The 21,548-nt window shown below is 38.2% G+C and overlaps 2 protein-coding genes and 1 long non-coding RNA gene across 3 annotated transcripts in view; 2 read left to right on the forward strand and 1 right to left on the reverse strand.

Annotated features, from left to right (window-relative positions):
• The first annotated feature begins 387 nt into the window (after window positions 1-387).
• Window positions 388-6,003, forward strand: LOC136280874 (uncharacterized). The gene is made up of 4 exons (XR_010717444.1): window positions 388-707; window positions 3,023-3,074; window positions 3,437-3,706; window positions 4,462-6,003. It is a non-coding gene; the product is annotated as an uncharacterized lncRNA (long non-coding RNA).
• A 1,787-nt stretch (window positions 6,004-7,790) lies between these two features.
• LOC131790108 (serine/threonine-protein phosphatase 6 regulatory ankyrin repeat subunit B) overlaps window positions 7,791-21,548 on the forward strand; it is a 65,824-nt gene continuing 52,066 nt past the window's right edge. Inside the window, exons 1-4 of the mRNA XM_066166610.1 lie at window positions 7,791-8,466; window positions 8,665-8,721; window positions 14,130-14,507; window positions 15,663-15,839. Coding sequence (XP_066022707.1) covers window positions 7,911-8,466; window positions 8,665-8,721; window positions 14,130-14,507; window positions 15,663-15,839 — 1,168 coding nt within the window. The 5' untranslated portion in view covers window positions 7,791-7,910. The remainder of the gene's footprint in view (window positions 8,467-8,664; window positions 8,722-14,129; window positions 14,508-15,662; window positions 15,840-21,548) is intronic.
• Window positions 9,077-9,966, reverse strand: LOC131776836 (uncharacterized). Its single transcript, XM_059093042.2, has one exon. It carries the CDS (start codon window positions 9,964-9,966, stop codon window positions 9,415-9,417), a length of 552 nt encoding a protein of 183 aa, XP_058949025.2. The 3' UTR covers window positions 9,077-9,414.

Consider the following 21,548-nt stretch of genomic DNA (forward strand, 5'->3'; position numbering starts at 1 on the left):
ATTAGCTGTAAACGTAAACGTAAGTTACAACAAGAAAAAAATCCAAAAATACACACAAAATATTGCTGCCGATTTCACAAAATAAAATTAAAGAAACCAGGGTTATTCGATGCCATTTCTGATCTCACATAAGTTTCTCCAGAGGAATATCTTGAACATTTGCCTCTGGCCTCCAGGCTCATCTGCTCAAAGCAAACCCCGCAAAAAGTTTTATTTAAAACTGTTGTTTATCTGTTTTATTTGCACCTCGCTGTCTGGTTGGTTGATCGGGACAATCAGATTAAGGCGAGGTGTCGCTGTGGGGATGGAATAAGTACTGTACATTAATCTACCGTGCCACTCATGGTAGAGAGAAAATTAACCTCATACCCAAGTCTTCGGCAGCCATGTCCAGTTTGGTCATCAAGATTATGGCTAAAGAGTAGCGAATTGCAGGTGGAAAACGCACGTTTTCAGCGAAATGCGCTTAGAGTTTGGTATTGAGGCATGTCCCAGGGTCCAATGATCTTAGATCGTAAACTATGACTGAGAAAAATGCTGATCGGGAGGATTTTAGGGGCGCAAACCACCTCCACGTTAACAACGGTCGAAATCGGAGTGTGCAGCCTTCTCTTCGTTTTATAACAGGAATAACGTTAACGGTGATGGCAAAAAGAGCTTGAAACAGCAGAGATCGCCAGAAACTACAACGGACACACAAGATGTTGGTAAGTTCTATTGATTTTACCTGTAGAATGTTCATATTTCGAAATATTTATCGTTGTAAATCGACCTTATTTCTTTCTCGATACCATTCCTTATAACTTGTTAAAATTCTCAACGGTTTCTCTCATAACGTAACATCGAGTCAGACAACGCATGACGCTTTCACGAGTTAATCGTTTGCTTTTTCTCGAGACGTGAGCTTGGTCCGCCTGTGTCAAAACTTTTCTGAAAGCTTCACCAAAGAAAATGCTTCATGACGACTATCAGAAGATCATACGTTCGAAACAAAAGACATGGCAATCTCGAGTCCAGGGTGAAGATTTTCGAGTGTCCTGTTGTGTCTCACAGAAAAATCTATGTTACAAATACATCCCAAGAACACTAGAATGCTTCCACATTGAGCTGGGGACTCAAGTCGTGAAGAATTTGTTAAGAATTCAACGACAACATGGATGGGAATTTAAGTCACATGCACAAATATAGATAGTCAATTGAAGAATTAAAACAACGAAGATCGTCATTAAACAAGCAAAAAATTTCAGACGCAGCTAGGAAAGGGGCCAAAGAGGGAAGAACGTATGAAAGTAACGTTGGACTAAACTTGAATTTGTCCGAGACATCGGGAAAAGTCAACATAACATTGTCAAATACTGAACTTTGTGCTGTTCACTTTAAAAGGCAGAACAAGAAAAATATACCAATGTAATACCAAAATTCACACAGCGACCATCTATCAGAGAGGAAAAGTTCGACGATCATAAATTCTACAATTTTGTTTTATTTGACACAGAAACAAATTCCAATGGGAGAAACTGCAGAATACCCTGCCACTCATTTACATGTCATTGAATAAGAATAACATTTGGTTCTTAAATGCTCATGATGCTCTCATCAAGAGCAAACACCCACCTTGGAAAACGGTGGAGGTCAGTATCCGAAGGCGAACCAAAGCTTGTTATACAAGCACCTCTTTCCAGAAAGTTTGATGCTCATGATGCACTGGGTGATGTCATAACCTTCTATAGAATCTTTTTCTCTTATAAACTTGTCTTGTTGGTTGAATGGTTGGTGAACAAAAGTTCATTGATGTCTGTTGAGGATGCTGTTGAGGATATAAACTATCTTGACAGTTGCCATCCTTTGTGGCAAACTTTACAATTGTAGTGGTTTGAAAGTCTTTGCATGCTCAGATACTGAACTTGGCAAAATTCTATTCCATTTCATATTGTTTTGTGACAAAGAAAATAGGGATCTTTTGAGTAAAATTTATTTCTTTTACTTTGGAAAAATTTCAAGATTTGCAGGGCCATTAAACATATTTGTGTCCTTGCTAGTGCCTGTTAATAAAAAAATTCATAGGACCAAATTTGAGATGGAAGAAGAAAACACAAAATAGCAAAAAGCAAGAAAACTATGTTGGTAACCCCTATTTTTTTTGGCTTATAATTGATCAGCAGGACAATTTTCACAAATTGTGACATTTTTGGGAGATTTCACAATAGAAAATTGAAAAAAATCAAAGGCAAAGCCAAATTATTGCTGGCAAACATCTCCCTTCATGAAGCCTTAGCTTAGTGACAAAAATAATTTTCTCTCTATTTATTACAGCAAACTATATTCCTAACCTTGCTCCTCACCTTTTGATGGCTTTTAATGAGCTAGAAAAGTAAAAATGTTAAAATTTTCAGAAAAACAATTTACTGTTGTGTGTGCCAACATTCAGCAAAAACTCTTTGGAGCCTCCTTTAAACCTAGACTAGAAGGCCTCATGAAATTAACTCTTTCAATTTGTCCTGGCATTGTACAGCAGGAAAAAGTTGCCTGTTCCTGTGAGTTTCCTATCAACAGCATTTTTTAATGTGATGTACATGTAGTCACCCCTAATTGATGGGTTATCCTTTACAAAGGAGATTGTATGAGAGGTGATAAAAGGCCAATGCCAGAAAGTTCAGCTTTAGAAACTTGTTACACTGGCGATTCACATTATCAACTCAGTTGATAAAACCAGATTATCTTCATTTGAAAAAAATGATAATTTTGACTGCAACACATGAGTAAACATTGTATAAAGAAAGTATGAAGACATAACTTTATTAGCAATGCTTAATTGTTAATTGTTAACAATTAAATCTACCTTCAAAAGAGGGTGGCCATGGTTTAAAAAAAAGGGAAAATATCAATGTTTATACCAGCATGTTCATGTTACACTTTGTCACAAAATATATTTCAGCCAGCACCAGACTGCTTTCAACATTTTAATCCACAAACCTCCTGTTGGTGTTAAGGAGTTGTTTTTCCTTTTTTCTGTGACTTACAGGCTCAGAACTTGATGTTAAACTACCAGGTGAAGATGGAGGTAGAGATTAAAGGTAGCATTTGCTTTGATATACCACACATACAAGGCATAGTATACAATAATTAAATGATAATGATAATAATAATAATAATAACACCTTGGTGATGGTCACATTTTGAATGCAATCATTCTTTTGCTGTGAAAAGATGATAACAATCAGTTTAGAAATAAACTTTAAGTAGTCTGCAATTTTTAACTGTTACTCAAGATGTCATGCTATCTGCAGATCTTTATAAAGATATTATTGTGACAGTTTTTGTCACATTTGCACTGTAAGGATTGCCACTGAAAATGCATAATTTGTAGTTGTAGGCAACATGTACTCATACTAATGGATAAAAATATTTTAATGCTTATTCTTATTTTACCCACAAGGTTAAAATTCTGTTTGCTGAGCACTTCAGTCTATTGGAACTTAACAACTTTTTGAGTGGAAAAAAAATGGCAAAATACCTCAAGATGCAGTGCAGGCATTGGACATTGTGTTGCCACAGATGCCATCAATACATTACACCCCTGTTGGAAGATCATTCTTCACATTTGATGGTCAAGGAAGACTCCTGGGGGAGAGGTGTGAGGGGAAATTCGGTTTTTATTCAAGTATTCAGCATTCTGAGTGGAAGGCCGTGCTGGTAAACATTGATGGTGAGTAGTTGAAATTTGTAAAATTTCATATAATTTACATGTTTTTACCATTGCTTTGAAAAAAATTTAGATATGTATGAAATGTTGTCCACTCAGTAACGTTCAAGTCTCAAAAAAATTATTTTCCAAAGAGTATACTGTAATTCTGGAAATGAAATACTGTTTCCTTTTTAAATTGAGCTTCCCAGTGTCCCTGATCATGAACTCATTAACCCTTTACACCCTATCATCAGTATGCATATTCTCCATAATGTTCTCTATACATTCCCTAAGGAGCTAACAAGGAGAATTTGGTTAACAATCAAAAGCTTTTTCAGTTGGTGATCATTCCCTTTATTCCTGTGACCTTCATGTTTGTCATTCAGGGGGGTGATACTATAAAGTATTGGTATGTTGGTATAAGTATAAAGTATAAAGTAAAGTAGTAGATACTATAAAGCATTGGATGCTAGTCACTGTTAGGGGTAAAATGGTGAAAGAACTGTCCAATGTTTACATAATATTCTCAGTGAGTTTCTGTACTTTCAGTCTCTGCAAAAGGATTTTACAAGGAGCTAGCTGTTGTTCCTGATTTCCTTATATGTGGTCATGACCCCATATATTTATTTTTGATTTTCTTTTCATAAGCTTTCATATACCGGTAATAATGAAAATTTAGATAACTTGAAGAGTCTTAAGATTTTTCTGACTCAGTGTGATTTTTTTTTGTTTAAAGTACTTATATGTGATGTTTTTTTTTTCGGTGTGTGTTACAGGAATTCGTATACAAACTTCTAATGCTGGCTCTATAAAGAGGAAGTACACAATTTGGGGCGTCTCTGAAAAATCAGCCAACAGGAAGCTGTTTGATGTAACAGATGAGGGAACAGGTCGCACATATAAAAAAACTGTTGCAGATTATTTCAAAGATAGATACCGGTTAATTTTGAGGTGTGAGCTGCGGATGATTTATATAACTTGTGGGCTCTCTATTATAGGCACTTCTGGACGTGCATATTGCGGCTTCCTGCGAATTTCGCAAGAGTTTGTCGCCCTCTCGAGGGGCCTGGAACGAAAAATGAGAGCGCGCACAATTTTTCATACCAGACCCCTCTCAAACCTTCCACCACCTTGCTTCTCAGACGGACTTTGCGATAAGCCATATAGATACTCGTGTAGCGGCTTTAATGATGTCAAGCTTGCAAATTGTGATTGATGAAAATAATCCAGATGAAAATTGAAATGATGTGTACCTCTTATTAACCGAGTTCGAGATCAGTACTATAAATTACTATCTTAGTTTTTTCCGCTTAGATCAATGGACTGAACGCGTAAAAACGAGGCACTATAACTTACGTTATGGGCCGAGAAAACGAGGTTATTAAGAGACTTTTTTATTTCTGGGCTCAAATGAAAGAGAAAAATTTCAATTTAAATAAACTTTTCAATTCAGCAAGTCTCGCAGTGAATGAAGGCCCGCTAAATTGACCAATCATGGCGCACGTACTAACTGAGAGATAGGATGGTACAACATGTACACATAATTTCATCTGGCATTCATTGGACATTAAGGAGCCCGCCACTTACATTTGCGTGAAGGTGTCTTAAAAAATCCAGGATTGAAAGTTGTAACCTTTTGATGTTTATGGTTTCCATTAATACTCGAACAGTCTAGTTTTGATGTCTTCGGACGGAAGCGAAGAAAACCGGATTGAGCAAAATAATAATGGAGTGGTTTATTGGTGGAAGACCCACAAAGACACCGAATCTAAAAGGAAATTTTGTTGAGGCTATTTTTTTGTTTTTTTTATCCCTTCTAGAAGAGTTTTCATTGTAGGACAACAATCAAAGGAGAACGAGATTTGTTCTTTCACATTATTTTTCCTGATATGTCTACTGACTAAACCTTCGACTTCATCTACCAGAGCCATTTTTCTTGCCTCTCGTCCTCATCTAGTGATCGCGGGTCAAATGTGCCCGAATAGGTCTAAAATAGTTGCCAAAACAGGGCTCATGGTTCCCACGCGAGCGTGGACTTGTAAAGAAGCAAACACTTTTTCTATTTTTCAATTTTGTTTAGTTCGTAATCTCTTTATGAGAGTTCGAAATTACGATAGCTATTTCAGGAGGCACTCATCGCTCATCGCTCATTGCACGCTTGACACTTGCGGAGCTAAATGAAGTAGCAGCACAGGGCCAATGCAGTCAGTACAGTCGGTGACTTTTACATGGTTGCAACACGAAATGGGAAATGTCAAGGAAACACTAGTTTAATAAGAAAAGTCAGATTCTTAGCAATAAACCTAACTTTGACTGAGTGTTCAATGTCTCTCATTCAATTGAATAGTAATTGAATTTGCGAAAAGACAGGTCACATATACGGCGAATTCAATGCACATTCTCGTCCAATAGGGCTTTAAACCTCAGCGAACCAATGTGAGGGAAAAAGTCCAAATCTGCCCTTTTTAAGCTTGTACTTTGTGGGTGTCCTAAACTCCACATCCTGAACTTCAACTTTACTAGCTACTCATCCGAAATCATTAATTAGGTGTCTTACAGACTCTTTGATTTTTTATTGACCTTATAATGACTTTTTAAAGTTAGCATATCTTACACTGTTTCCCTTCAACTTAGCAGTTCAAATGATGTATGCATGGGGCACCGTTTACGGTCTAAAACACCTCAGCGCTTTCATTGATTAATTAATATTCAACTTTACGAAGAGCCTTGATTCAATCGTTCAATGCAAATCATAGCCATGTTCCAGTTTTCAGTTGACTATTTCCCGCGTTAAGAATTTCTCAACATTTCTACGAATTAAACCAGTTATTTGTTCATTTATGAATGAATTATGAAATTGTTTTTCGATCAAAAGCACGATATATTTCAAACCAGTGATTGTATGCAAAGTAATTTTATATGGCTCGAAAGAAGACTTCACAAAAGGAGTAAGCACTCCACCATTCCAAGTCCGATCCACGATCCATCATCTGAACCAATGTGATGGCGTGTGACGTAAACCTGATCGAGTGTAAACATAGCCACTTATGAAACGGAAGAGAGGGAACGTCTACGAAAACCTGACACTAATCGTGTTTTGTGACGTCACTCTAATCTATGCGTAATTATGTAACTTGATAATATATTTTGCTGAGTGGCACGTATTAGCGTGAAAGGTTATCGAGATAAACAACAACATTGAATGAATTCATTTTCCATTTTTTCGGGTAAATTTGCAATTCAGCGTCCGAGTTCAAATAAATACTTTGCTTTAAGATTGTAGGAGAAGATTGTGAGCGATTTTTAGTATAGAGTAAGAAGAAAACGATGTTCGATTAGCATCGCGCTTACGAAACTAGATTTAAACGTCCACACGGATTCTGCTTGCGTTCGTAAACAGTGCCACGGTCGTCGAGAAAAGTAGGATCATTTGCCGCAGAATCTCAAGGTTTTTACATATGTCTTTAAGAGATAGTTACGCTGCAAGCGTGAAGAAAGAGCGACCCTTTTCTCAGTCGAGAGAATCGCTGAAAGAAACAACAAGTTTTAATTTAATGTCTTCGCAACACTGTTCGCAAAGACACCAAAAGTTGAAGGCAGTCAATCCTCTTGGCTAAAGTCCTCTGAGATAGTGCACCTGGCCCTTTATGAGAGCTTTATAATGACCAGTTTCTGTTAGAGAAGAGAGGCGATCGATCCTTGGCGCTCCTTGATATATTGAAGGTTTTCCATGGCCAGTTGTTGAAACGGAGACCTCTTTACCTTCTAAAAACATATCTTTCGTTTTCTGCAGGTCTTCTTGAAAGTCTTTCTCAAAAGTCGCCGGCGCAAACTTGCCTTAAAACCTCGTCTGTTGTCTGAAAAGTTGACCATGACAGCATTCTGGTCACCATTTTGTTCTTTAGTATGAAAATAAATTACCAACTCTAGCCAATCAGAATTCACGAAAGAATCGGCAAAAAAACGTTGACCAATAAAAAGTCATTATATATTTTCTTGCAAAAGAGTTACTTCACAGAACACGATTACTGTCAGGTTTTCGTAGACGTTCCCTCGCTTCCGCTTCACCTTGCGGGGGGAGGGTACGGCTACACTTAGGCTAACAGCCACTGTGCGTGACATGGAACGAAACTCTTCGCTATATTATGAATATACATGAAATACCAAAGACCGAACTGCGTTCGATCGAAATGCTAATATTAGATGCATAGCAACGAAAGTTGAAATGTCTTACGAAGAATATAATGGTCTTCTTTCTAAGATAAGCCGACGACTCGATCAACTGGACCAACATGAACACTTACTGTTCGTGTGTAGAGGGCGCGTGGCGTCTAGACCTGAAGACACCCCTAATGCACTTTCGCTCTTTCAAGAGTTAGAAGCACAAAATAATTTGGCCATTGATCGAGTTGAGCTATTGAAAGAGCTGCTAAAAGAGGTCGAAGAATGGTCGTTGTTTCAGAAAGTAAGAAAGTTCGAGGACAAAAGGAAAGAATATAAAGAATTGCTTGAACAGATCAACCGTGCTCTCGACGAAAGCAATCAACTGCAGCAGCTCATTGCTGTCTGCACTGCGAGGGAAACGTTGGAGGAAAATGAAAGAAACACTCAAACTGCTCGAATTTTGCTCGAAAAACTTGAACGCCGAGGACTTTTTGAGTTTGGTCGTCTTGATTTCTTGAAAGGGATTTTATCGGGAATTGAGAGGCAAGATCTGGTGAAGAAAGTTCAGGATTTCGAGAAACGACGAATTGACGAGGATGAATTTGAAAGAAGGAAAGGTAACGATTATTTAGTCCTCTGCAATTCTTATTTTGCCGCATTTTTTGCGGGAAAGTATCTAAGGGTCTTTGCTCAAATAGCGTCCATCGAGTAACCGTTATATGCTATATATTTATCAGAACTCAAAATTTCAACCCAATTCTGTCAATTTATTGCAATTCTCCTGCCTAATTTGTCATTGAATCTTACAATTTAAGCGCAAGCTGGTAGCATTGTTGCGGCAGCCAGGGTTGTTGGTGGAAGAGTAATCGGAGGTGAGTTAAAATTGGTGTGATTTAAGTGTTGAGCATGAGAAAGGAAGAGTTTCAAACTCCATAAATAAACCAAAGATCTGAAGCACTCTAAACTAATTAATGCATACCGACGATCTACAACAAGACTATTTTGCAGAAATATCAGATATCTAGCGTACTCGACAATATTCGTTGACACGTGTTAACAATCTTGATTTTTCTCAAATTTAACTATCAGGTGAATTTCACTTAATTCAAAACACACTAACTAGTGCAATACTATACAAATTCTAAACGTTTTATACGGGAAACACGAGGAAACAAATTTTTCCTAAAAATCTGATAACTTTCGAATCTATCCGCTTGAAAAAGCAGACTGCTTGAAATCGACGTTGATATTAGCCTCATAAACTTTAATAAACTTTCTGTAACCAAAATTAGAATAAAACGTATTTATCGCAGCGACCTTCCTCGACATTCGTTTGAAAAAGAAAAACCGTTTGGTGATGCTATAAACTTTAAAATTTCATGAGCATGCGACCTAGTCAGTTTATGATACAAGTTTTTGTTATCATCTATTTGCAGTATCTGTGCTATTTGTTAATCCGTTTTCTAGACATCTGAAAAAAATCTATTGAAAAATATCTATCGAGAAAATGTACAACGTGTGTGAAAATTTGACTCCGGAAAGGCCCTGGAATTGTTCTGAGCTTGTTAAAGCACAAATCGTGTCACCCTCCTGCCAGATCTACTGCGTCCAGCTTCGAAACGAGTCGGTTGGTCATCATCGTCTTCACTTTTGTCGCCATCACTGTCGTCCTCACTACTGCTATCATAATCAGCCTCGTCAGAGCCGTTAGCCAAGTTTTTTAGGCGTTGCTCCTCGTTTCGGCATAGAATGAATTTCTCACCATCCTGAACCACCGTTACAATATCTAAAATACACTGAGGTGGGTTGTTGTTGTCTTCATTGCCTACAGTGTATAATAGTGCATCTTCCTCTGACGGCTCAAGCCAGTTAATACGCATGATACGCTCAAGGATGCCACCATTACTGCAGTGAAGGTCCTCCTGAAGAATAGCAAGGAAAAAGGGCTCCAAATAACGTTTCCAGTTGTGTTTTAGGGCGACTACATCTCCCTTTGAAAAACGAACTGGACGAGTTTCAATCTGTGCTGTTTCAGGTTGTCCTGCGTCTAAGGCTTGAAGCTCTTCAAGCATGTCAACAACATTTTGAGTTTGGTTTGTTTGAACTCTTCGGATCATGCTTAGAGATAGAGGGAGAGTTCCAGCCTTTTCTTTCGTTTTGTCTCTTACTCTTTGCTGCCGTACGCCTTGCCCAAATTCTTTAGCAAACAGCCTAAGTTCCCTTGATTCTTCACGCAAACCATCCTTCTCCTTAACACTATCTTCTTGCCTAAAATGTTCTTCTCTAAGCTTTGCACGATCATAAAGCCACTCAGGCTCCCTCTTGTTTTTTGTTCGTTCGGTGTAGTGGCTTTGGGGTCCCGTACACACTGAAAAGGAAGAGTGATACACCTTCTGTACGGATTCAACAATACAGCTTGGTCTGCGGCTGCCGTAATCATGCATGTCTGGCGTTGGACGACTGGGGGTTCTCATTCCCGCAAAGAAATGTTCCACATGTAGTGTCGTGAAACTTGGAAAGCATATATCCTTTGCAATATGCTGCAAATCGTTTTCAGAGAAGAACGAATTCGTTTTCTCAAATGACGAATGAAGCATTTTAAAAGCGTCCCTCGTAGGTTTTGACAATGCTAGATCAGGACCCTGGGGACATCTTCGACCTGTTTGAAAATACGCCTGCCTCTCTACGTCTTTCGTGAAATCCGCCGCTTCTTTGAGAATAATCAACCCGTCTTCCAAACTTGGTTGGAAACTTGGCTTCCTTGATAGTTCTTCTTCAAGTTGGAAGAGTTTAATAAATTTCAATTTCCAATTTCTCTCCGAGATGTTTATAGCTTTTTAAGCTTGAAATTAGTCTGACAGCTTGATTGCTGGTGTCACAGACAAATATAGTTTCTCCATATGACACAAGCGCTGATGGCGAGTGAAACCTAACTGTAAAGCCGTCTTGCATCCCGCTTCCACGCTATCCCGCATCCCGCCTTAAAATTTCCTTTCATCCCGCATCCCGCCTTAAAATTTCCTTTCATCCCGCATCCCGGCAGCTAAAAACGCCTCATCCCGTATCCCGCCAAACCTATGTTAGACCCTCTAGATGGGGATCTGAATTTTGGCCGCGGGGTGTCCGCAAGGCAAGAGTTACTGTAATGACATTTACCAGTAAACCTAAAACTGATGACATTAATTTTATAAAAAAAATCCTTCAAATTAATCCATCTATTATTTTCCTTGATCAAAAGAAAACTTTTCTTTCATCTAAATTGCCTTTAGAATAAATACTACTCGGGTCCACGCTAAATCGCACAACACGACGAAATCTCATAGTCCATTTGTGCTATCAGTTTTCAATGTGTTATCAGTTGTTACATCATGGTTTTTGTGTCTGGTCTTTTCGCCGTTTTAGAAGCAATTCTATGTATACTCTAGTCCTTATAATTGGTAACAACACACAAACACTCATTATTCTAAGTTACCTGCTTGTTGAACGTCGCCTTGAGCTTCGCTCATGCCGTTGATCGCCTTTTCTGCTGAGCGACCAGGAACGTGACCTAGAATGTCGAGTTTATGAAATTAAATTTTGCCAAAAGATTGCAGATTTGAACCAGAAAGAAAACCGTAAATCAACGTTTACTCCAATTTACCTTCTACGTGTGTGATTATCTTTTCTCTTCTTTCGCTTCCCCATGGAAAAAAACTTTCTGAAATGTTGACTTTTTTAAAAAACGATCCAGTAATCTCCAAGTATACTCAGTGCCCGTGCTCAGTCGAAAGCAATCCAACGTGCTCAAATGACCTATTTCTAGCATATTGTATGACATGATTGAACGTCATGCAGCGCGAGTAAGACAATAAAATCCTGGCAAGTTATTAACAGATTAACGACCCAATGCCTAACCAGTCAAGTTTGAGTCAACTAGTACTCGTTGATTCTGGTCTCCGGTGAACTATAAATCAATAAGTCCAAATACCAAGGAATACTGTATAAAATGGGTCATAAAATTTCAAAAAGCTTTAAAAATCCATGTTTAGGCGCGCATCGTAAATTATTGTTGTTATCTAGACGCCTGATCCTTGAGCCCATGGAAAACACGCTGATCCCGATCCCGAGGGCTTTGATCCCGGATCCGAGGCTGTGATCCCTGATCCCACCCTTTTTTAGGCCTTTGATCCCTGATCCCATATACCTCGTTACGACCTTGCGATGGCTGTGTGAACAATAACAAATTCAGAAAATACATTCCTAGACGCGAGTTATATATTAAACGCATAACAAAGACCTTTTACTACACGATTTTTTTTTCGTGTCATTCACTTGGCGTAAATACGGGATTCGTAAAAGAAGCCCTTCGCCTGTTAAGAACGAATTCGTCACGTTCCACGTTTAATAGAAAACGTACAGAGTTTCATGATACACATAAAGAATAGAGGATACGTATGTGAAGGTTTGTGAAACGTATCTCCGCAGTCATTTTCTGCGGAAGAGAAAGTATACTTTCATACAACAGACGCACACAGAAAAAAATTTATATTGCCTTTCGTGACACAGTCTCATCCAGCTTTGCCAAACCTCAAGAACATACAGATGGGGAAATGACACCTTAAAACTAACCCTAATTATCACATCGCGAAGGAAAATCGTTAAAAGATAACCTTAAAGCAGCTAGACTTTGAGGGCAGAAGATTTCAAAGCGCTATAGCTGGCGAATGGCAAGAGTCACACAAGCCTATCAACACCTTTTAACGGTCGACTGCTATTTGTAGTTTCTCGGCTATAACCCGACGTGTCGCCTTGCGCAATGTAGAGTTATTTATTGGTCAACTAATTCCTTTCACTGCTCTAATTCAACTGTTTTTCTTCAATGATCAAGATAGTAGACTTTACCATACAATACTCGTGATTAGTTTATTTGATTTTATTCAGGAAAGTTGATTTACAACGCGGTTGAGCATATATAGGAATAACAATGGTAACGCTGTGTACTTGCGTAAAATCTTACATATATACTACGCCGTTATATATATTTCCCTCGAGAACAATTAAATACGCGACAAATACGTGCAAAAAATACTTCACCTTACTTCCACAGCGTATCACTTATTATCTGACCGCTTACTTTGATGAAAAGAACCCATCTTAGCGAGTTGTCCATTTCAAGGTCTTCTACGTACCTAAGAAAAGCCCAAGGCTGAACACTCCATTTCCGAACGCCCGATCCGAGAAGCGAAAAATCCCAGCGCAAAATGACTAGGCGGCCACAAATCCAACGCAGAGTCCAAGCACGTATGCATCTGCATTGAATTTTTGGCCGCCCGGTTATTTTGCCCTAGGATTTTTCGCTACTCGGATTGGGCGTTCGGAAATGGAGTGTTCAGCCTTGGGCTTTTCTTATGTGCGTAGAAGACCTTAAAATGGACAACTTACTAAAATGGGTTCTTTTCACCTAAGTAAGCGGTCAGATAACAAGTGATACGCTATGGAAGTAAGGTGAGGTATTTTTATTGAGAATTTGACTGTATTTTTTATTCCTTAGAGCGGTCGTAAATATTCCCAGACAATCTCTTCTAATTCCGCCATGACTGCTATTGCGCAAGATGAGCTAGAGCTAAGGCCGCCTGTGCTTCTATACATTCAGAATCAATCAAAGTTCATGTATCTATGGTGAAAGAAAAAAGGAACGGCCTAACTTTTACGAAACGTTCAGTCAAAATCTGCCGATTTCGAATTCTGCCGCTTTCACCGCCATCGCCATCGCCACCGAAGCATTTATTGATCAATGTTTTTCTTCTGGGTGCGAAGTAATTGTTAGTCTGTTATATCCATTAAGCCTATTTGCTCGCTTCCGATTAGTCCATGCGGGTCACGAGGCTGAAATGCTTGCTTCAAGCTGAAGAATACCGTTCGAGCGAAGTTTCTAGGATTCTGCAATCATATTTCCCAAAAATGAACCCAGAGGTAAATCAAAATCGGACAGTCTGCTTCTTAGATAACATAGTTCTGCAGACACTTATTTTGACATAATTTGCATCGGACTGCGATTAACTTGGGTTAACCGAGCGATCACGTCGTCAGGGACGGTATGTTTTCTCGTAAACTACAAAAAAAAAAAAAAGTCAGCGGATTCAAGTAATGCAAAACAAAATTCCCTCGATGTTTAACAGTCATATTCTGTCACCTCTTACGGTTCTTTTCCAGCTTTTTTACAATGATCTTCGCCAGACTACTACCAAAAATGATTTTAAATATCAACATTCAAAATTTAATTTAGTGCCATTTGTTTCAGTACTGAACATGAAGACAGTGTTTGGAGTGGCAGCAGCGGGAATGACCTTACTCACTGTCCGTGAGATTTTGACTCGCTGGTCAACTTATGATCAGTTAGTCACCTGCTTCCAGGGTTGTGTTCTTCCTGCTGGTTCAAGATTGATTGAAGTGGGTCAAGGGTGCGTATGCTTTACAATTCAGGTCGACAATCTCACGGGGCTCACTGCTTTGTGGAACATGTACGAGGATGGCACGCTCAGGGAACGTTTATTTAACTTTTTTGTGACCGATGAAATGAAGACCCGTGCCGGTGGTGAAGAGAATGTGGAATTGACTGTGACGATTGAAAAAGAAGAATATGAGAAAGCTTACTTTGAACTCGTTCAAGAAGCTGACGGTGAGTAACTTTATCTGAGGATGTTAATCAAAACAAAGTTGATGCGTGTTTAAAATCAACAACACTGGGGATCTTTTTATTCTGCATCTTCTGTACGCTCGCAGGCCGATCTCCTCCGGGGTTATTGCTTCAATAGCAAAAGTTAATAAAAACTACCACTGTATGGATTGCTCAATTTTGGCTCAATTTGCGTTATTGTATACTTAAACAACTTTGTTGTCAAATTTTGCTTCATAAATTAACAGTGATAGATCATAGATTATTGAATAGCGAAAGAGAACATTTTCGACTTGGACCAGTCAATTGCAATCATTATCTTTTTGCAGGCTGAAGCAGTGCATACATGAGCAACCTACCCACTTACAATCTCCTTCATTTTGATTTGCTAACTTGGGCTGGTCAGTCTCATTGGCTCATTATATTTCCCGCTTAATTTTGTTTTGGTTGTTGAACTGTAGGAATTTAGCTGTTCGATAACAAGAAGAATAGGTTTGATCGCACAATTTTGCTGCTGCTTCAACCACATTAAGTTATGAACAAGGGCTGTTTTCAGTAAATCAGATAGATATAATTTATTGGCCAAACAATTAACTGTGGAATAGGATCATTGCCTTGTTCGCCTTGACGTTATCGTTGCTGGCAATTTTTCACTTTTAATTTCCGAAGCAATACCATTAAGGGACTTAAACTTTGACATCCCATTCTATTTTCGGTATTCAGGTTAATATTCAATCACTGAAATAAGGGACACGAAATATGGAAGAGAATTCAGTTCTTTAATTGCAAACCATGGCGTTCAAATTTGTGGTGAATTTCTTTGGCGGATCTACGTTTGTTCGGGTGGTTCGGCCGAACCTCCTAAACTGAAATGAAAACCTGAAAACACTTGCAGTTTTTTCACAAAAACCCTAAATTGGATATGCCAGGAAAATATTACTTGTTGATCCCATTAAAAAATTTTCCGAGGGATGCTTACCCCCAGCCGCTCTTAGATGGTCCGCTTTCAGTGGACATTTATCTGAACTCCCCTTCACTAAATCCTGCGTCTTCCCCTTATCGTGTGTGGTGGGTACGTGGGTGTGCGTGTGCGTGTGTCAGGTATGAACACTTCAATAGATCTAAAAATAATCAAAATGATTCTCTGACCACCATTAGGTAACCAGAAGCGACCTCCGGAACGAGGTGTTCGTAGGCACTCCGACTCAGTGTTATCTCTCCCACCCAGAACAGATGAAAATTCTCTGATAACAATAACACAACTTAAGAACCAAGTCAAGTCTCTGGAGGAAAGAATAGAAGCTGTAGAGACTCAAATAGTTCCATTTGAGAAAGGTAACTATGCAATTAAAGGATTTATTTCTCTAGCTATGCGAGAAGGGGATAGTAAATGGTAAAATATCACAATCTGATTAAAAAGTAAACGAATATCTCTATCGGCTCTAATATAGAGGAAATATCATACCAAAAAATAAAGTAAAAACTGTAATATTTTAGGTGCCAAATCTTCGATCCACTGACCAATCTATTGGATACAAAACGGTTTTTAAGTTTTATTCATTAGATCTGCTAATTCTCTGGAACCATCTGTTAAATATTGTTATCGGTTATTTTGTTAAATCGCCAATGTGAGCATAAAGGGCTATATTGGTGGTAGATTCCTCACTGATTTGATTTATTCTGGGTGTCGCGGCTGATATTACTAGCCCTGTATATTAAGCACTTAGAAGATGCGTTTAATTAGGATGCGAGCGATGTCATCGTTTATTATTAAAGATAACATCTCTCTGGTCTCTTGCACTCGATTTTGTATTATGTCTAAATAAGAGGCAATGCAAATACTCCCAGTCAACTATGTCCTTCGCCAACTGAAATTTAGTGAATTTTGACCAGAATACGCACAGGCAACCCTAGCTCCAGCTGTGTGATGATCATCTTGCGAAATAAGAGTCAGCGAAATTATAATAGTTTGTATGGGAATATTTACGATGGCTCTTAGGAACAAAAAAGAAAGTCAAACTCTCTATAAAAAAAACCTCACCCTACTTTCACAGTGCATTGCTTGTTATCTGACCGCTTACTATGTTGAAAAGAACCCATTTTAGCAAGTTATCCATTTCTAGCTAGGTTTACTTAGGCTTCTGTTATGAGTAGTTGTACAGTAGTTGTATTGTGCAATCCATGTAGATACTAATAGCTTAATTTATTTTACTTTGAGATGCACTTCTGTAAACAAACTTACAAGAAGCACTTAATAGTATCAATTCTTGCTCTCAGACCAATTTAGAGCAAACTATAAGCAAAGATGAACATTTGCATCCCTTGAGCAAACGTATTCAAACATAATAGTAAAAAATAAGTTTTGCATTATATTTGCCTGGTTTTGCACTTCAAGGCAAACTACTATTTCTTGCAAAGAGGATAAAGTTTTCGCAGACTCACGTCGTTATTAAAAAATTGCCCTATGTGCAAGGATTAAGTAAATAAAGAGCACACTGTCGCATTTACACTACATTTGCGCACCAACACCGTAAGAACAAATCAGCATATTTATATATTTTTTTGCAAGTGCGGTGCAAATTTAGATCACTAAATTTGCTACATATTTGCTCACTTGGCAAACCCGAGTAAATCCATTTTTTCGTGCAGGGGATGGGCTAACCCTCGAAACTACAACTAAGAAACTCACGGTGGCCTGCAAATTGTCTATTGTTAGGTCCTGCGAAGGTGCCAAGAAGAAAATGTGAACACTCTGATTCAGTGATATCGACAACGCCGAACGAGGATGAAACATTGCAAGTAAAAGTGAAAAGACTCGAGAATGATGTCCAACTCTTAAAGGAGAGAGCGGAGAGTCAAGAGAAACAAATGACTAGACTTTCACGTGAGTTTTTTGGGACAAGGATGGCCACGGAAATAATTCCAGCAGAGGAAGGTCACTAAATCATGCAAACACTCAAGTTAAGCTAAACAAGATATATATACAATCAAACCTATATTAAGCGGTCACCCACGGGAATGACGGGGTTGGCGCTTAATACAGGTTAACTGCTAAATACATAGGTATGGATAAGATAAAAACCGAGGAAAAACGCCATTTTATGCCATAACTGACAAATAATTGTGTACAAAAGTACTATTAACATTGATTTTGGGAGATTAACATGGACTGAATTTTACTTAAAAGATTATTCTTCGCTAGTGGAGGATTTTCCGGGAGGAACACATGATTTTTATGCGGGATTAGTCGTTACCAACAGGATGTAAAAGATGGGGGGGGGGGGGTACTGTAGAAAGTTGTCTGCCATTTTATTGCCACCAAGGAGAGGGGGGTCATAAGAATACAAAAGAGCTGGGGGGGAGGGTATCAGGTAAACTTTTTCGTGTCACAACCAAATTCTTTCAACGAAAGAAATTCGTTAAAACTATTTATAACTGAATTGAAACAGATCAGGCCTTTCGAGATTTCATTCCTTACATGCTCGCAAATATCTGTGCTTTACTGGCTTTCCTTACCAAGGCTTTTCAGAGACAATGCATTTAGACATTCTAGCCTTGTAATATATCAAATTAGATATGTACATGTACGCGGAAAATTTGATAATTAAATTGATAAAACGAGAATAGATTATACCAAGAGATTATTTGTATTCTCTTGATTATACCTCGACCGCTCGCGGAAAGCTTGCGAGGAGCGCCATAGTTTATTTCTTAAAGTTTTTCTATCTCCAACTTGCTCCAACTGTAAACTGTTAAACATCGAAAAAGCTTCTTAACACATAAATGCATTCCTACTTTAAAATGATATTTTTAAGCAAAAACATGTTGTTTCTTTATGTTTTTTTCTAGTTCAGAATGGCAGTTACGAAAGGCTCGGAGACAAGTCACGGGGTATTGCCGAACACAAATGGAATTTTACCAAAATGTACGTGGAAAGTCTACAGTTTGAGACGAAAAGTTTAGTGTCTGAAGCATCTGACAGCGGTATGGGAACTGAAGGAGCACCATCTGAATTTGACGTGAATATCGGTGGTCAGTATCGAAAAGTCAAAATTACCAAGCTTAGTTTCTGTGATGATGATGATAATAATAATAATAATAATAAAACTTTATTTGAACACGATAAGTATTTAAAGCCAGAGGTTTGTGGGGTCGTGTTACAATAATATAACATAAAAATATTAATATATAATAACATTTATAAATTTATTTAAAAATATAAAAATATATATTCAACTCCTTTTAAATAATACAGCAATATATATCTCAGACACTGCTAAGCAGTCACTCTGGATCCAACAAACACCACCAAACCAATAGTTTATTTATTTCTATTGATATTCATCGAATTCAAAACGACTGCCCAATAGTGATGGTTAAGTCAATCAATCCAATGCATTATTTAAATGTCATATTAAGATTGACTCAACCATGTCTCAAGAATACATATACATATCATTATATTTTGGTTTATATCGATCAGTTAAACGATCAAAATTGAAATGTAAGAAATCACGTGACTTAGTTAAAAGTTTACAGAAATGCTTTAGACTCTTAGAATCTATGTGAAAAGCTATCATTCTGTTCTTGTTTGGCTTTTGATCTTGTTGTGATGACTGCAAAAAATACCGTTATCCTTCTCCGTGAAATGCTGGAAACCGTGTTTGAAATGTTATGTATAGAAGGTGAAACTTATTCTTTGAATGCCGCAAAACCCTCGACCAAAAATAGTTATCTTTCAAATCGGCACTCTTAATCCCAGGTTATCAACGAACACTTTTCGTTCAACTTATCTATGCTAGTTACCATGTTCCCACCAAAAGCGTTGCTCCATTTTCTGCATAGAAACATACACAGGAGACACAATTCCTTCATTCGCTCTGACGAAGGGCTAACGCTCGAAACGTCAGCTTTGAAACCCTTAACGATGGTCAATTTACGTTAAACTTATCAACTCAGTTGATAATACCAAATTACTTTGCTAACTGTTATTATTATTACTAGTAATAACCAAAGGTTAGGAAATGCAAGCAAGGACGATGTATTTTTGGCTATTTGGTTAATGAAAGATTTGGGGGCCCATAGGGAGAAAAGATTTGTTCTGCGGGGTTGAAAATTTATTCCATGAGGACACCCCCCATGCTCCAATCGCTTTTTCCTCTATTTTGACACTAACAATAGAGTGATTTTAATAAACCTGTGAAACAGTTACCAACGCTGGATCATTCCACGGGACACTAGTTCCCTTGTTTTGTTTTGCTTGTTTTTTAGTAATATGCTGTAATTGTTGTTGTTTCATGGTGTAAAGAAAATCACTCTAGGTTATAAAATGCGCGTACTGATCGAGTCAAAATGATTGATGCAACGCAACAATTATTTATTTATTACTGAAACGAAACGACCAATATATGAAGAAGTTTCAGATTATTCCAAAATATAATGTATAAACGATCCCGTTCCAAGGACTGAAGGACGAACAACGCTCTCGCTCCACGCTTCTATGAGATCAGAGACAACAATCTCAGACTATACGCTTGGCAGGTCAAGGACGAACAATACTGACGCTCCACGCTTGAATTAAAGGACGAACAGATACAACTCTCTCTCTACGCTTGAGGTCAAGGACTAACAAACGAACAATTTTCTCGCTACTCGCCTGAGGCAGAATACAGCCGAGAAATGGCGTCCAACGCGACATGAACGGAAACGTCGAATCTAGATATCGACACGCTTTATTTGGATTGGTCGGCGCTGCTGCTATGCGTTAGCTTCACGTGTTCCAAGGTCCAAATTACACATGATGCGCGTGAGAAAATAGCGTTCTTTGCATTCCATACATTCTTAGTGGTAGACTCACTATTTGAGCAAAAATAGAATCAGGGCCAAACTACACACCTGCCCGCATGCGTTTGTAAAAGCAACGTTGAGATTAGGATTGCTTGCTTCTCTTGTCGCCCGCAGTTGTTATTATTATTATTATTATTATTATTATTATTATTATTATCATCATCATTGGTATTATTATTATTATTATTATTATTATTATTATTATTATGCCGAATAGAGCCGCTCAATTTGCGAAGCGAGCAAGCTGCGAGATACGATACTTTGAATTATATAACTGAAAATGGAATGGAAGAACGGTGGATCGGCATAATGACGGAATATCCTAAAACGCGGAATGCCGTTTTGTATGAAGAAAAATGTCTCAAAAAATGGAATCGCAATAAAGTAATAAGAAGCATAAGTAACATTGTTGGGGCTCAGAGGATAGGGGAACCATAAGGCTTTTGAGCGAACCCCAGTAAAACTATATTCTTTCGTCATTATTTAACCTCTAGTTCTTTCCAATGCTCTAAAAATTGTTTTATATCAGAAGCCAAATGCAATCTTTGACTGTCTATTTTTATATATTGAGTATAAACGTTCTTATTATTACAAAATACGGAGAGGTATGTCTCTTCTGCTGTAAATTTTTTTTTTCATTTATCTTTTTTTTCAGATAAACGTGACATTCAGACGATAGCAGACGACGATTGGAACTCACTGTCATCAGCTGTGCAGACTGGCAACTTTGCCATCATCGAGGATATGTTGTCACGTGGCCTGGATATCAACACAAAAAATAACGATGGTAATACGGCTTTAATTTTAGCTGCTTCGACTGGCAAAATAGATGCCGTAAATTACCTCTTAGACAAAGGAGCTGATCCTTTTATTGTAGGCCACTCTGGCATTACTCCACTACACGCCGCTTCACAGGGTGGTAATGTCACCATCATCGAGACACTAATGTCACGTGGTCTAGATGTCGATTCAAAAGATAGTGGAGGAAGTACACCATTGATGTGGGCTGCAGGTTGTGGCAAGATTGAAGCTGTAAATTATCTTTTAGACAATGGAGCCGATCCCTGTATTAGAGAACAGTCAGGAAGAAATTCACTGCACACCGCTTCACAGGGTGGTAATGTCACCATCATCGAGACACTAATGTCAGGTGGTCTAGATGTCGATTCAAAAGATAGTGAAGGAAGTACACCATTG

The sequence above is a fragment of the Pocillopora verrucosa genome, chromosome 5, assembly GCF_036669915.1.
Source record: "Pocillopora verrucosa isolate sample1 chromosome 5, ASM3666991v2, whole genome shotgun sequence".
Lineage (NCBI taxonomy): Eukaryota > Metazoa > Cnidaria > Anthozoa > Scleractinia > Pocilloporidae > Pocillopora > Pocillopora verrucosa.

What these genes read in the sequence shown, in the direction of transcription:
- LOC131776836 (XM_059093042.2), bottom strand. Translation starts at nt 9,966, where the DNA reads ATGATCCGAAGAGTTCAAACAAACCAAACTCAAAATGTTGTTGACATG.